This window comes from Sceloporus undulatus, chromosome 2 (genome assembly GCF_019175285.1).
Source record: "Sceloporus undulatus isolate JIND9_A2432 ecotype Alabama chromosome 2, SceUnd_v1.1, whole genome shotgun sequence".
NCBI lineage: Eukaryota > Metazoa > Chordata > Lepidosauria > Squamata > Phrynosomatidae > Sceloporus > Sceloporus undulatus.
This window is the reverse complement of record NC_056523.1, coordinates 321,915,801-321,932,542: the sequence shown is the minus strand read 5'-3', so window position 1 is coordinate 321,932,542 and position 16,742 is coordinate 321,915,801. Positions and strand designations below refer to the sequence as shown.

At 41.2% G+C, this 16,742-nt stretch overlaps 1 protein-coding gene across 1 annotated transcript in view; it reads left to right on the top strand.

Annotated features, from left to right (window-relative positions):
• The first annotated feature begins 231 nt into the window (after positions 1-231).
• LOC121920918 (elongation factor 2-like) overlaps positions 232-16,742 on the top strand; it is a 40,871-nt gene continuing 24,360 nt past the window's right edge. The window contains 8 exon segments of the mRNA XM_042448210.1: positions 232-472; positions 7,600-7,814; positions 8,967-9,148; positions 10,282-10,493; positions 12,063-12,244; positions 12,651-12,756; positions 14,058-14,171; positions 14,407-14,545. Coding sequence (XP_042304144.1) covers positions 470-472; positions 7,600-7,814; positions 8,967-9,148; positions 10,282-10,493; positions 12,063-12,244; positions 12,651-12,756; positions 14,058-14,171; positions 14,407-14,545 — 1,153 coding nt within the window. The 5' untranslated portion in view covers positions 232-469.

The following is a 16,742-nucleotide window of genomic DNA, read 5'->3' as shown; positions in this document are numbered from 1 at the left end:
TACTGTAAAACTAAAAAAAGAAACACACAGACACACTTTCCTGTGTATTCTTTTGTGTGGCCTTATTGTGTAACAAACAAGTGCTTGGCGACAAATGCCTACATAAGGCCAGTCCCGAGGCAGGAGGGAGGCCAGGACTGACTGAGGGACAACAACCAGCAGCAGCACCCTGGACAAGTACTCTGCTCCCGTCGCCATAGCAACGCCGGCCTCCTCCTCTCTCCTCCTCGCCCCCCACCACCTTGACGTCATCCCTCCCAGGCCCGAGTGCGAGGTCGCCAAGAAGACCATAGACACTCCTCTCGCAGGGCTAGAGGGGCTCCTTTCCTTGTTGTTGTGGTCTCAGAGCGTCCGCTCTAGGAAGCCCCTCGAATCCTTTTCTCCTTCTCCTCTAAGGCGGCGGCAGCGGTGATAACAATCCTCTTTCGCCGGGGGCAGCGGCGGAGAGTATCCGGAGCCATCCGCCAAAATGGTGAGCGATTTGTGAAAGACAAGGCTTGATACCCGAAGAAGAAGGGGCGAGGGTCTTCGCCGCGGCTCCATTTTGTGGCTCGGGCGCCTTCCTTCCCCTCTAGCCCCCCTTCTCCCTGGCGACCACCATTTTCGGGAGCGGAACTGGGGGAGGCGCCGCCATTTGCCAGGCCCCTCGGTCAAAATGGCGGCCACCCCCATTGGCTTCAAAGGAAGGGGATATATTGCCCTCTCTTCAAGGGGCTCCTCCTCTTCTGTGAACCTTTGCTTCTCTCCCGTCATCCTCACTCATTATTAGTCTTCATTTGAAAACACTGTCATAGTCTGCATGGTTGTTTGGTTTCTAATGGCGCAGGTGTCTTAGGAGGGCAAGGTGCAGGGGAATGGAGGACGCTGGAGAGGAATGGAGGACGCCGACCAAAGGAGAGGCTTCTTTAAAGATGTATAAAAGATTGCGAAATATTTCCTCATGCAGGGAAAAATATAAAATATAGAAGGTTATTTGATAGATCCATGGGATGCTAGAGGTATATTTTGGATATTCTGTGTTACATTTTGGCCTGTTACAGACTGCCAAAATAAAGCTGCTTCGGATCTCTTTGGAGGTATGCTGTTTAAATGATGCATGCATCCTAAGAATCCAGAAGCTGCACTCTAGTCCTTAGGACTGGAGCGTGGCTTTGGTGCGACCTCCAGACTCTTAGGACCCATGCATCATTTAAATAGCATACCTCCAAAGAGACCCGAAGCAGCTTTATTTTGGCAGTCTGTAACAGGCAATTGGGTAGATGATCTATTACGTAAAAGTAGTTACGTTTGGGATACAAACCCCTTTTCCTTTCAGGGGCTGCAGCCCATGATGGTGGCATCTGGAGAGCCCTGCCACTTGGGATGCCTTTTAACCTTAATGTTGCAAAGAAGGTAGCAGTTCCTATGACAGGCTGAGTCTTCCCTGCAAGGCTTGGGACCAGATGTACTTGGTGGCACTGGGACGTTTTATTCTCTCTCTTGATTTTGGAATACAATATAATAATAATAATTACAACCAGCCTTCTGTATCCACTGAGTTAGATGATGGGATGGAGGGAGTTCTTATCACATTTGCAGGTCATACAGAGCTGGAAGGAGTAGTTTACATATTGGAAGATAGCAGCAGAATTCAAAAAAGACCTTGAGAAAACCGGGTTGCAATTAATAAAAGGAAAATTCAATGGAGACAAATGAAAAGTCTACATTTTCCCCTCAGGAACCAAATGCAGATATGGAGCAACAGTCAGCCCCCCGTATCTACGGATATCTCAGCCACAGATTCAAGCCTCCATCGTTTGAAAAGACTTTAAAAAATGACTAAATTCCAAAAAGCAAAGCTTGTTTTTGCCAAAGGGACACCATTTGCCTGTGCCACTATATTTCATGGGACTTGGGCATCCGTGGAGGTTGGTTTGCACAGGGGTCCTTGAAGCCAAACCCAGCAGATACCAAGGGCCCACTCTCATGATATTTGTTTTTTAACCCAACTCTCCTAGATAGAGGTGAGGAACAACAAAATGAACTGGCACAACACATCAGTTAAAATGTGGTGCACATCAGTTTGCACAGACATCAGGAGATATCTTGGAGATATTGATTTATTTAGGTATTTAGGTCTTTATATCCCGCCCTTCAGCCCTAATGGCTCTCAGGGCGGCTTACAGTATTATTTTTAATCAGACAGTTCCCTGCCCTCAGGCTTACAATCTAAAAGACACGAAACAAAAGGAGAAGGGAATGATGGAGGGAAAGGGAAGGAGGTCCAGTGGTTCTTCTCTCCCTCTGAGGCCTGGACCAAGGCAGATGGATTGGAGGGAGATGGGACCCAGATCTCAAGATGAAATTGATTTATGTTTTGTATACGCCTGTCAGCCTCATGGGAAGGCAATGGCAAATATTCTTGCCAAGAAAACCCCATGACAGGGTCTCCATAAGTCAGCAATGACTTGAAGGCAGCCAATAACAACACACATTACACAGGAGAGAGCAGTGTGGCACAGTAGTTTGAACACTGGACTAAGATTCTGGAGGCCAGGGTTCAATTCTCTTGCTTGGCCATGGAAACCCACTGGGTAACCTTGGGCAAGTCACACTCTCTCATCCTTGTGGAAGGCAAGGCAAACCTTCTCTGAACAAATCCTGCCAAGAAAACCAAGTGATAGGTTTGTCTTAGGGACGCCATAAGCCAGAAACAACTTGAAGGCACATAACAACACCACACCTTATACACCAAGTCTGAAGGCAATATTTTTAAAATAGTTTTGCATGGAACAAAGTTTGTGTACATTGAAACATCAGACAGCAAATGTATCCCTGTCTCAGCCATCCTTATGGACAGTTTTGGGGTATTTTGGATAAGGGAGACTCAGCCTGACAGGGACTGGTAGCCCATGGCTTTGGGTCTGACACTGAGCCAGGGGCCACCACTTGAAGCAGCACTGCCTGAAAGATCATGGGGCTGTGGGTGGCACGCATAAAAACAGTTTTAATACAGGAGAATCCTTTTGTATTAAAAATGCTGAGATGATCCAGATCTTCCTTCCTTTTTTATTTTAAAATAGAGACCCCAAAGCTCTCCTGTTTATGTTTTTCCAAGTCTTGCTTTAGGTTTGAGACTATTGTATAACTGTCCTTTTTATCATCATTTCTTTTCTCTTATTATTTTGCTGCCTTGAATCCCTATATTGAGAGAAAGGTGGGATATAAGAAAATAAAATAATAATAATCTTACTTTGTTTCCAGTATTTGTTTGTTGCTCTGTATAATGGGAAAACTGTCCTATATCTATTTATAAACATAGTCCATATTATAAAGGTTTATTTGTTATTTCATTCAGAGCATTTTTCACAGCAGAGAGAGTGTTTAACTTGCTGGAAGGAATAGTGAGACAACCAAAACATTTCAGCCATATCATATTTTGTTGTGCTAAGAATTTAGTGAAACTTCTGTATTCTAAATGTCTGCTCAGTTGTGGAAATACCTCTCCTTTCTTCTATTCTTCAGGGCACAAAGGAGTTCATTTTTTCATATACAGTCTGCCTGCACATCCTTTCCCCCTCCCAGTGTTTGTGATAAATACTGTGGTGCATATTCATTGCAGCAATTGTTTTTGTCTAGTGCCACAGAATCCAATTAAACGGGGTGCAAGGTAGTTTAAGGAGTGGCTGGATTTGACACAGAGAGAAAAAATGTCAATGTTCACTGTTTTGTGTTAATTCTGTACTAGGTCTTACATAGATCGGCTGTGCTTCCAGGTGTGCAGCCATATACTGCAGCAGGGACAGCAAGAATGTGTGTCTGGAAGCGGTTTTATTTATTTTTTTTGGCTAGCTCCCTTCTTCTTCCTTCTCTTGGCTTTAAATAGCAACAGTATCTAGCAAACCTATTTAAAGAAACACAGCAACAATTCTGTTTTCATCATGAAAAGGAAGATTGCATGATACCAGCTGTCTAGATAATTGTTTATATCTTTTACTTGTATACTGCATTTCAGATGTTCAGGAGTGCTTCGCATATGATTGATCAGTAATCCTTAGCAACAAACCTGTGAAGTATGCCAGCCTTCCTGTGATCCTTATATTGAGCAGGGTGGAAAGTGCTGAGAATGAAACAAAAGTGTTGTGACAACTCTAGGTCTGAGAGCCAGCATGCTGTCGTGGTTTCAATGTTGGACTATGACTCTGCAGATCAGAGTTCAATTCCTGGCTCAGCCATGAAACCCACTTGGGAACCTTGGGCAAGTCACATGTTCTCAGCCTCAGGGGGAGGCAGTCTTGCCAAGAAATCCCAGTGGCGTTTGAACGTTGGACTGTGACTCTGGAGACCATGGTTCAAATCCCAGCTTGGCCATGCCAACCCATCAGTTGACCATGGGCAAGTCACACTCTCTCAGCCTCAGAGGATGACAATGGCAAACCCTTCTGGAAAACTTGCCAAGAAATCCTATGACAAGTTCACTTTAGAGTCACCATAAGGAAATGAAGGAACAAGACAGCAACAACAAAGGTTAGCCTTAGAGTCACCATAAGTTGGAAATCACTTAAAGGCACACAACAACAAGCCAGCTAGGAGGAGGAGAGGTGTGAAGTAGGGCTCCCTTGCAGGGTCTTTTGTATGCTTGCTGTTATATCTAATAGGACTTGCTGTCTGTATAGGATTGCAACCAGTATGCCACCCAGCATTTCCTGGGTATTTTGCACTGAAAGGTGTTAATATTCAATTAAAATCAGTTTCTCCCCATCCTTGTAGAATACCTTTTTGGACATCAGACATACTGCTCTGATGCACCAGATAGTGACAAGCCATTCTGGAGAAGGAGTTGTGCTGCTCTCTGTAATGATTGCAGTGTACGGTGCACAAACAAGTAACACCCTTCCCCCAAATGGGCTGTAATTCTGAGTCCATCCTGCTTCATTCCCTTTCTCACTTTGGGTGTAGACCAGTGGGGGTAAATCAGCCGTGGGGAAAGCTGCTATCATGATTCAGACTTTATAAAATTCTTTGTATGCGTACAGGACCCAAAACGAGCTTAAATTTTCCTCTGACAGTTTGGCAGGCCTGGGAGCATCAGACATTTCCTAGGATCTTTAGAACAGAAGGGGTCAGAGAAGAAAGATTTAGGGGACAAGATAAGAAAAAAGTAGAGGCGATGGGAGAAAAGCAGATACAAATATACACACAGAGGTCCAAACACATTGCAGCAATAATCCAGTTTGAGACCACTTTAATTGTCTTGGCTCAATGCTTGGGAATTCTAGGAACTGTAGTTTTGTGAGACATTTGGCCTTTTCTGTCAGAGAGCTGTGTGGCCACAATAAACTACAATTCCCAGGATTCCCTAGCACTGAGCCCGGGCAGTTAAAGCAGTCTCAAACTGGATTATTTCTGCCGTGTGTTTTAGACTTTAGGAAGCGTGCACCTGAGGAAGTGTGTTGCTGTTGCTCCCTGGGAGCTGGAACAGGGCAGGTGTTTGGCTTCGAGGATTTTTAATGGCTCTCATAAAGTGGGTTAGAGCCCATGAAAACTTAAGCCAAACAAAACTCATTACGCTTTACAGTGCCACAAAACTACTTGCAAAATCTATTGTTTTCCACCAGTTCCACCAATTATATCCAGGTGCAAGATAGTGGTTGAAGTTTTCATATATTGCCCTCGAGTGTAGGCAGACATAAAACTGGAGAGTACAATATTTGTGATCACATGCTTAGCATAGGAATTTGTTTCCAGTTCAGAATTGGAGTTCACACACTGATGGTTTTATGCATGTCTATTCTTGCATTGCAGCATGTTTTCTTAATTTTAGCTGTCTAATTTTGGCAGGAGGAGGGAATGCCTTTTTTCATGTTTGTTCAATTATTTAAATTTAGGATGTGTCCCTCTTCCCCAATTTTTGAAGTGGGTAAAGGCTTGTCTTGTCATGTGCATCATAGTATGTAAGCCCATTCACTGCACCAGCCTTTCCCAGGCAGAGAGGAGAGAGTGGGTTTGAACTCTTGATGCTTGCATGGCAGGAGATTGGACTGGACAGCCTTTGTGGTCTCTTCCAATTCTATGATGGCGCCCCCAGGTACCTACAAACAGTGATATCAAATGACCGTTACCTTTCTTCCTGAGGGAAGGTTGGCAGAGAATGCTGTATGTTGGATTGAGTGTTGCTGGGTGAAGGTGCTCAGGCATGGGTCTCTCTGTGCACAAATGCACATGTACTCCAGTTGAGCTTTCAGGCCCCTTGGCTGCCAAACAGTCCCCAGCCTTCCTCTTAACTTCAGCACTTGTCAGGTGATAAAGATCACTGCAGATACTGGAAGGAACAAGCTCCATCCAGTTCTTTTGCTTAATAGGCAGAAATGAAGCTGGTCCTTTCCCATGTTTACTAGAGGCTTGGACCAAAGTTGCCATGGTGAATATCCAGTTGTCTTCCACATTTGTGGCTTTGACTTTTGCAGATTTGATTAATATGTTCTCTAAGAATTATACGTTCTCCAGTGCAATTCTGCTTGAAGATGACTATAGGGTTCTGCTGGAAAACCTAGAAGTTACTAGAAAAAACACTTGTCTAGGGCATTTCTAGGTCCTCCAGCATGATTCTATGATCAGCTTCTGACAGAGGTTGATCATAAAGATGCACCGGAGGACCTGGAAATTCCTAGACAGGTGTTCTCTTAGGTAAAAAGAATAGTGTTGTTGTTTTTAATTTGGGGTTTTTCCACATTCATGGAGGTCCTTCACCCCTAACCTCAGTGAATGTGGAGGGACCCCTGTAATGGTTAAATCCTGATCTTTTGTTCTGAAACCTCACAATAACAGTACCATGTAAAAGTTAAGTGGGGTGGTATTGTTGGAGATGAAAAGTCAGTGTGTCTACAAACTCCTAAAGCCACAGTTCCTGTGGGTTGTATTGGCTTTCTTAATTAATACCTCGTAATGGTAGCCTGCTGCCTAATTAACTACCTCTTGTTTGACTGTGACTCAATATTCCATGACGCCAAGAATGCCCTGTAATGTTAATCTTTTTAGATTTTATGATGGCATCATTTATTAGTAAGGAGCTGCTTGTTCCTTAATGCTGAAGCCACCAGGATCAAATTTACTGGCATACAAAACTTTTAATCGGCTACTATAAATATAAGCAAGCATTACTGTAAGCAGCCACCAGCAGCAAAGACCACTGATAAGGGTACGTTGATAATGATGTGCCATGATAAAAGCCAAAGAAAAGAACTGTTTTTTTAAGTTGTTTACATTTGTAAAATCCTTACTTACCATGTAAAATGTACAGAGAAATCATTACACTCTCTTCATAGTAAGTGTTAACTAATTTGTTTTTGTAAACAGTGGAAGAATAAAAATTCTGGCAACAAAGACCAATAAAGCACTGCTTTGATGAACAAGTTAATGCTTTAAAAATAACTTGACCTGTATTTCACAGTGTTCATTAGGTCAAAATACCCCACTTTAATGCCACGGAAACTCACTGCTGCCATGTATGACACCTGCTGGAAAAATCTTTGCTGTGAGCCATACAGGTATTTTCTGTCTCTCTTTGTGTGGAAAAAGGCCTTAGCTTTGTTTTCCTCTTTCCTTTTTTTTAAAACACAGGTGAATTTTACTGTAGACCAGATTCGAGCGATCATGGACAAAAAGTCCAACATCAGGAACATGTCTGTGATTGCTCATGTTGACCATGGCAAGTCTACACTTACAGATTCGTTGGTGTGTAAGGCAGGTATCATAGCTTCAGCTAGAGCTGGAGAAACCCGGTTTACTGACACACGGAAAGATGAGCAGGAAAGATGTATCACAATCAAGTCTACGTGAGTATTATTAACAATGATATTTTCCAACTCTGTAATTCTGTAATTCTAATGTGTGTAATCTGTTTCACTCTAAACCTCAATCCAGTTACAAATTGAGATTAAGTTTGTTATTTAACATATTCTAGGTTAACTGATTGATGGTTAGGCTACTTGCCTAATTCTGGCAACTTAAAGCTGCCATGTTGCATTTCAGTAACCGAGTTATTGAAATGTTTGTTTTATGTGAATTCAAGTAGCTACAAGGACTGAATTTCAGAGAGGCAACTGTATTCATTACAGCAAAATTGATGAAGTATTTTGTGGCAATTCTAAAACTTGATAGATTTATTGCAGAACATACAGTGGACCCTTGTTATACTCTGGGGTTTGGTTCCAAGATCCCCCGTGGATAACAAAATTCGTGTATGCTCAAGTCCCATTAAATACAGTATAATGACATAGCAAAATGGTGTCCCTTATAAAAAATGGAAAGTCAACGTTTGATATTTGAAATTTATACTTTTTTGGAACATTTTCAAACCATGGATGCTTGAATCAGTGTATAAAAAATCCGTGTATAAGAAGGGCCAACTGTACTTTGTTTAGCTACACTCCATTGCATCATGTGTGTAGGTGCCCCCACACAGAGAGACTGTAAAAGTGAAGACCAAAAGGGCCAGAGTTAAACAGTAATAGATTATGGGAAATGATCATTATGATACTAAATTACATAGAAATAAACACATATGTAAGGGTGCACTTACACTTATGCGTACTTATGTAAGAGTACTGTTTTATTTGTCCTTGTTTCCAAATAGAGGACTTCCTTTTGGGGGTACCATTCAAGTTGACAACATTATGTTGACCTATGTGCCTGATTTAATTTGGCCCTTTAAAAGGTGAATACTTGTACCCTACATATTCCACTAGCAGTTTGGCTGCAGAGCTGGCCGTTTTGTATGGCTCTCTAGTGAACCCCAGGATTTGATGCAGCTCTTCCCCACCCCTTGGTACTTGCTCATCTCTCTCCTTAGCTGATCTAAATACATACAGGTGAATATGCAGTTGGATTGTAAACTGTCTCAGGCTCTAGGTATAGTATATATGGAAGTTTTAAATAAATAGGTATAAAAATATTTTGGAAAAACTGCCTATCTTTCTGTTTTGTAGGGCCATTTCTCTTTATTATGAGCTTTCAGAAAATGATTTGGCTTTTATCAAGCAGTGCAAAGATGGCTCTGGCTTCCTCATTAATTTAATTGACTCTCCTGGACATGTGGATTTCTCTTCTGAAGTCACAGCTGCACTTCGTGTCACTGATGGCGCTCTTGTCGTTGTTGACTGTGTTTCAGGTAAATGTGTTTAAAATGAAGATTAATTTGAATGTGAACATTCTGCTTTCTAGGAGGTGGCTGGTAAGTGATAGTGAAACATTTGGAGTTAGCAGTGCTGTGAGGGTAAGCATTAATGTTACTGCAGTACAGTTCTTCTGATTGGTGTGGGGAACCTCAGACTGATTTAGAATTGAAGAAAGGAAGGAAAGGGTTGTCCCAAAACTTACACTGAGGAACAGGATTGGTGCTTTGGAGATGGACAGGTTCCTTCCAGCCATTGATTGGCTGACAAGGCCAAACCAGATCTTTAGATTCCTGTCCATTTCTGCAGAGCATGGAAAGAGTTGGGGGATGGTCTTGAGTGGTTGTGTGGTTTAGATTTCTGCCACCAGCAGGTATTCCAGAAATTTAAAATGTGATGATGTAATCTATGGTTGATAATGCATATAGAAACCCCTAAGTTCACAGAGTATTTGGAGGAAATACTAACAAGTTTCTAGTTCTTGCAGTGCAATGATAGGTTTCAGAATGTGGGTGGTTTTTGGTGATACCTCCACAGTTGTGTGTGTTGTTAGAGCTTGACAGAAATTCCTCTAGTCGTGTGGGATGAAAGAGCTGATACAGTGGTGCCTCGGGTTACGAAATTAATTCGTAACGCGGCCGCTTTCGTAACCCGAAAAGCCTTCGTAAGCCGAATTGCCATAGGCGCTAATGGGGAAAAGCCGCGATTCCGTGCGAAAAAGCCGAAAAAAGCACCAAAAGTTTTTTCGTAACCCGAAAAAACATTCGTAACCCGAAACAATAATTCCCTATGGGATTTTTTCGTATCCCGAAAATTTCGTAACCTGGGTATTTCGTATCCCGAGGTACCACTGTACTGCTGTAGTACTGAACAGTCTTGATTTTTGCAAACTGCCTTAGGAGCAGTTTCTAAGTATATAATATAGATGTTGTTGTTTGTCATCACGTTAGCTCCGACTTAGAGCAAACCTATGAAATTAAATCAACTGTTAGTAAGCCTGTGAGGTAGCAAGATACTTTGTTTACCTTCTCTTTGAAGTGAACAATTTAGTACAAAAATACTTTCCCCCAATCAGTTCTACTTCAACATTATTTTCTCAAAAACATTGGCTGTCAACTTTCTCATTTAGGGGTCTGTGTGCAGACCGAGACTGTACTTCGCCAGGCAATTGCTGAGCGTATCAAGCCAGTATTGATGATGAACAAGATGGATCGTGCTTTGCTGGAATTGCAGTTAGACCCAGAAGAGCTTTACCAGACCTTTCAGCGCATTGTGGAAAATGTCAATGTCATAATTTCCACTTATGGAGAGGGTGAAACCGGACCCATGGGTAATATTATGGTAAAGAGAACTTACATTCCAATTGGAATGGGCCTGAACATTATTTTGATAGGTTTGAGTGTGAGTGTGTGTGCCTGTTTCATCAGACAGCTGCCATCTTCTTGGCACAACTCTTGTAGCAGTCTTTTTATTTTTGGACTTTTTATAAAAGGAGTGTGTAAATATAAATAAATAAATAATACTTTTCCCAGAAGGATGGGCCATAGATCACTGACGTAACACATACAAGAGTTCCCAAAATCAGCTTCCAGTATCTGCAATTTGAAAGAAGAGTCTTAGGCTGGGAAAGTCATTTCTCTGCCTGACCTATTACTGATCATAGTCAATGGTACTGGGGCAGATAGACCAGTGGTCTTATTGAAGATACAGCAGAGTTGAATGTGTGCTGTTTGCCAGTACTTGTACAGACAAAACCATCAGAGATTATACATGTCGAGTATCCCATTTCCAAAATACCTGGGATCAGAAGTGCTTTTGATTTTGGACTTTTTTTGAATTTGGAATATTTGCATATGCATAACGAGATATTTTGGAGATGGGGCCCAAATCTAAACATGAAATTGAGCCACCTTGGGTCCCTTTTGGGAGAAAGGCAGCATACAGATGAAATAAATAGATTAAATAAAATAAATAAAATTCATTTATGTTTCATTATGTTTATATGCATAACCTGCAAGTAATTTTATATAGTAATTTTAAATGTTTTAAATATTTTTGTGCATGAAACAAAGCTTGTGTACAGTGGGCCCTTGGTATCTGCTAGGTTTTGGTTTCAGGATTATTATATACAAAGGCATAGTAAAATAGAGTTCATTATATAAAATAGTAAGATCAAAGTTTTCTGTCTTTATTTTTTAATATTTTCAAACCATGGATATGGAGAGCTGATTGTATAGTGAACCATCAGAAAGCAAAGGTATCACTATCTCAGCCACCCATGTGGACAATGTTGGATTTGGGAGTATTTTGGATTTCGGAATGCTTTATAAGGGATGTTCAACCTGTATTGGTAGTTTGAATAGTGTTTCAATAGCTGATATTGGCATAGGCATCTACATTTCTCCATGAAGAAGCCACATTAAAATTCTGCAGTGTGCATCTAGCTTTAGGTGCCTTTTAATTCTCTGACATGAATCTCACAAATGGTTTTCAAGGGCATGGTTGTCTGTAGACTCACTCACTGTTCTTCAAATCTATAGGTAAGAGGCAAAGCCACAGCAAGGTATTGCCATCCTTCAGTTTCTAATTAGAAGAATGTGTTTGGTCACTAGAAAAGTGCTTTTAAGGGCAAGCTATAATACATTTTTGAATATATTCAAACTTGGCTTGCCATTTCAGTAATTGAATGTGGTGGATGGGATGAAACACAGACTTTATTTTATTTATGTAATAATGCTTTGCATTATTTACCTTGCTCTTCTGCTTGGTGGCCACTGAAGAAATACATAGTGACCACTCAGTCATTTTGGTATAAGCTTCACAGTTTTCACATAATATATTGTCAAATAAATATGCTTAAGATTGCATATAAAACCCCTTACAATAAATCAGTGCTCATTCTCTTTGTAGATTGACCCAGTCATCGGAACCGTTGGCTTTGGCTCTGGTCTGCATGGTTGGGCTTTTACTCTTAAACAGTTTGCTGAAATGTATGTAGCCAAATTTGCAGCCAAAGGGGAAAAGGCACAGCTCACAGCAGCTGACCGGGCCAAGAAGGTAGAAGACATGATGAAGAAGCTGTGGGGAGATAAGTGAGTAGGGATGTATGTATATCTATTTCTACTTCTGTTTGGTGTCACCAAGGTATTTACAACAAGGTGTTTACAACAAACTGATTTGTATTTGAACATTTAATATACTTACCTGTATGGGTTTGGGTTATGCCTCTAGAGTTACATATCTGTAATAGTAAAAAAATATAGTTAAGTGCTAGAAGGATGTCTGTAGATATGACAACTGTTAGTGTAAATTCAGTTTCTTTCTTGGTCTGTAAATTGGAAAGACAGTGAAAACAGTTAGTGGGATATGGTATGGGTTCACTGGTTTTACTTGACATGAATAGTTCAACATCAAATAAATAAGTTAGCCTCAATGACTTTTCTGCCCATTTCCATTGCATGTTTTAGCATATAAAACACTCCTCCTTTTTTTTTTTAGATACTTTGACCCAGCAAATGGAAAATTCAGCAAAACAGCAACCAATGCTGATGGAAAGAAATTGCCACGGACATTCTGCCAACTCATCCTGGATCCCATTTTTAAGGTAAAACTCTGTTTGACCAAGCCAGTATTACCATGTAAATCTTCCATGTTAATTGTTTCTTCTTCTGTCAAGAGAACTGGGCCAAATATGCACTTTCAAGAACTGAGTAGCTTACACATTGGTATAGAATCAATACTGCAATAGTCATTTATTTATTTCATTTCATTTTTATGCTGCCTTTCTCCCAAAAAGGGACCCAAGGTGGCTCACAAGATAAGAACACCTTTAAAATAATTTTAAAAAACCAATTAAAATAACCCAGTTAAGACAGTATAAAATTAAGATTATAAATATACAAAAGTTAAAACACATAATCTAAAACACCTGCCTCATATAAAAGCCATCCTGCCATCATTTTAAAATGCCTGAATAAAAACATTTTTACTTGGCAGCAAAAGAGGAGGGGTCAATTTAGGCTCCCATGGAAGAGAATTCCAGAGGATGGGAGCAGCCACCGAGTCATCATTTTGTGTTTATAATTTTTAGCACAAGGGGCCTAAATATCCTAAAGGCATAAGATCCTGTCTGATCTTGGAAGCTCAGCAGGGTCAGCCCTAGTGCTTGGGTGAGAGACTGCCAGTGAATACCAGATGCTGTAGCCTATATTTCAGAGGAATGAATAGGCAAACACCACCTACAAAATTCACAAGGTCACCATTCGTTGGCAAGTGACTTCAAGGCACAAACATACACACAACCTGAAAAACCCAAATCAGTTATTACCCACTAATGGGCTTCTTATGCTTTACTTAAAGTACTCAATTAAATGCTTCAAGTTATGCAGCTCAAAGTGGTTAAATCGGAGCACTTGGATTCAAGGTAAGTTGTAGTTCTGGTTAGAATTTAATGTGCCATAAAACAGACCTTTATGACCAGGCAGTTTGACAAAATGTCATGGCCATAGTATCATAAGCTAGAAGGGTGTAGGAAATGCAAAAACTCTTAAGTATCACTGGCAGTGAGCATACCCAATAAAAGGATGTGAAGATCCTGTAAGATAAAGAGGCTGCTGACATGTAGTGTTTGGACACAGATCATGTTTACCTCATGAAATAACTGTTCAAGTGAATGGACAAATAAAGAAAACTGGCTCGTTCAGTGGAATCCTGTACATGTACACTAAGAATTCAGTGCTATTGAATTCAGAAAGGGCTTACTAAGTGAGTGCAGATTTGGCTCATTCGACTTCCACTCAGTTCTTGGCAGCAGGCTGATTAATTCTTAAACTTTGCTTTTTTTTGTTTTTGTTTTTGATATCTGGGCAAATAACACCTCTTTAACATAAGTCTTGTATCATGCAGGTCTTTGATGCCATTATGCATTTTAAGAAAGAAGAGGCATCAAAGTTGATAGAGAAACTGGACATCAAGCTAGATGCTGAAGATCGAGAAAAGGAAGGGAAGCCTTTACTCAAGGTACTTACAAAGAGAAAGAATAAGGTTTCTTTTAAAACAACCCGGTTAAGAGCACCCGCTTTGCATACAGAAAGTTCTACGATGAGCTAACTGTAGGCATAACTAGCTGAGTATGTTCATCCAAGATTCCTTCCTGTAGAATAGAATGCCATCCTTTTGAAGTAAATGAACAAGGAAGCTAAAGCTTACTAGCCCAGTCAGGATTTCTGAACGATACTCATTGTATCCTTTCTAGGCTGTGATGCGTCGCTGGTTGCCTGCTGGAGATGCCTTACTTCAGATGATTACCATCCATCTGCCTTCCCCTGTCACTGCACAGAAGTATCGCTGTGAACTTCTTTATGAGGGACCACCTGATGATGAAGCAGCTATGGGTAAGCCACAAATGTTCAACTTTTCAAGGCAAAAAAGGTGGCTTGACTGGAAAATCTCAGTCTTGTTAGTTTACATCTGTTTGAGACATTTCCCGTATTTTCTTTAGTCATACTGTGTTCCTTTGACAGATATGGGCCTCCTCATTGTTGAGAACATAAAGATCACGATTCGGATAGAATCTTGATAATGTTAAGATATAAGACTCACAGCTGTCCCCAGCTGTTACTCCACCATAAGCAAACATGCAAATATTTCATTTCATTTTCCCATTTGGGCAGATGTTGTCACAATGTCACTGATTGTTAGGAGGAATTCTTGGATTGGCAGGGGAAGCAATCCACTACCTTTGGGTTTTACCCCACACACCAACCATGAGGCAGGATTCAACATTCTTTTCTGTTTATTCCATTTAGACGCCACTCCTCTTCTCTGTCATTTTTATTTTACCTGCCTGGCCAACCAGACTGAGGCAAACCCTTCTCTGGCAAATTAGTTGTAGGCAGTAAAATAAATGGATGGAAACAGGAAAGCAGATAGGAATAATATGGGGAGACACAAACCTGGTAATAAAAGTGGCAAAGAAAGCCAGGAAATGATAAAAGCCACTCGGATGACTGCTGCCCAGTGAGTCTCTGGGGAGGAGCACAAGAACAAGTTGAAAATATTTATGTCCTCCAGCGAAAGAGAAAACAAGGATAGTGTAATAGGAAACAAAGGAGGCAAAGAATCTGAGGGATGGGGAGACACCTGGCTCTGAGGACAGTATAATAGAAAATAAAAGTGGTAAAGAGTCCAGGTGGGTGCCTGGCTCAACCTCCGCTCATATGCATGGCAAAGGTGACCAAAAAAACAAAACAAAATGAGGAAACCAGGAAAGAGACTGGACAGATGTATAGCTAAAACCCTAAGAAAAATGTACCCCCCCCAAAAAAAAAACAAGTGAAAGTGAAAATGAGGACAGAAAAATGTAAAACAATGCCAGAAAAGAGAGTGGGCAGACGTGTGGCTCAAAATCTGAGATCAGTGCACAAGAAACTTCTAGTGAAAGTGAAAATGAGGACAGAAAAATGTGAATGCCAGGAAAAAGGCCAGATGAACATACAGCCCAAAACTTGAGGAAAATGTACAAAACCCCTCAAAATCAGCAAAGAAAAGCAGACAGATAAGACTGCCTCATAGTATGACTCAAAATACCTTAATGGGTCAGAGAAAAACACAGCAGTAATGGCAGTTTCTCCAGATTTGGAATGTGGCTACCACTTTGAAGAGCTGGCAAGTAGAAGCCCTTTTCACCATTTTGACTAGGCAGAGCATGCCGAGGGTGATGGAGTTAACAATAGTGGAAACAGGCATGTCTCTACTATCACCAGTTGTGGCTGGGAGATAGAGAATGGAAAAGCAACCTAAAAGAGCTTCTCAGACAAGCTGAATAAGTTAAGACAAGACAATTGAGGCAGTACAGGGTGAGATAGCACTGGGATAGCATTAGACTGGGTACGTGCCTGATGTACACAAAAAACTGGAATGGACAGGTTGCTTACTCGTAACTGTAGTTCTTAGAGTGCTCACCTGTGAATCCACACAAATGAGTTATTTTGCGCCTGCGCAAATAGCTTCAGAACCTTTCGGAATTGCTACGGAAAACTTGGGTGGTTGCTTTGCCTATCTGTATATATACCCCTAGTGTTCCTGATCTTTCCCCTCAGTTCCAAGGACACTGCATAGCAGCATTTGAAGGAATGTGCAAGACACAACTCTGGGGGGAGGATGGGGGGAGTTTGTATAGATTCACAGATGACCACTCAAAGAACTACAGTTACAGGTAAACAACTTGTTCTTCTTTGTCATGGCCTCTGTGAATGCACACAAGTGGATTAGCTTTGGTCAAAGGAGTATAGAGTGTTGTGACAGAAAGCATATGTCAACATACCAAACTATATTAACCAACAATAAAGACATGCAATGAAATACAGTTCGTCCTTCCTTTACGCAGGGGATCCATTCCGGAACCCTCGCATAAAGGAAATTCCGCCTATGCTCAAGCCCCATTTAAATGAATGGGGCTCGTGCATGCAGTGGCGGGCGGTGCATGCGCACCATGGGCACACATGCCATTACTCCTTATGGGGTGTGCCACTCCTTTTCCCAGTGCGGCTTTCAGCATATGCTGAAAGCTGCGTAAGGCGCACCCGCATA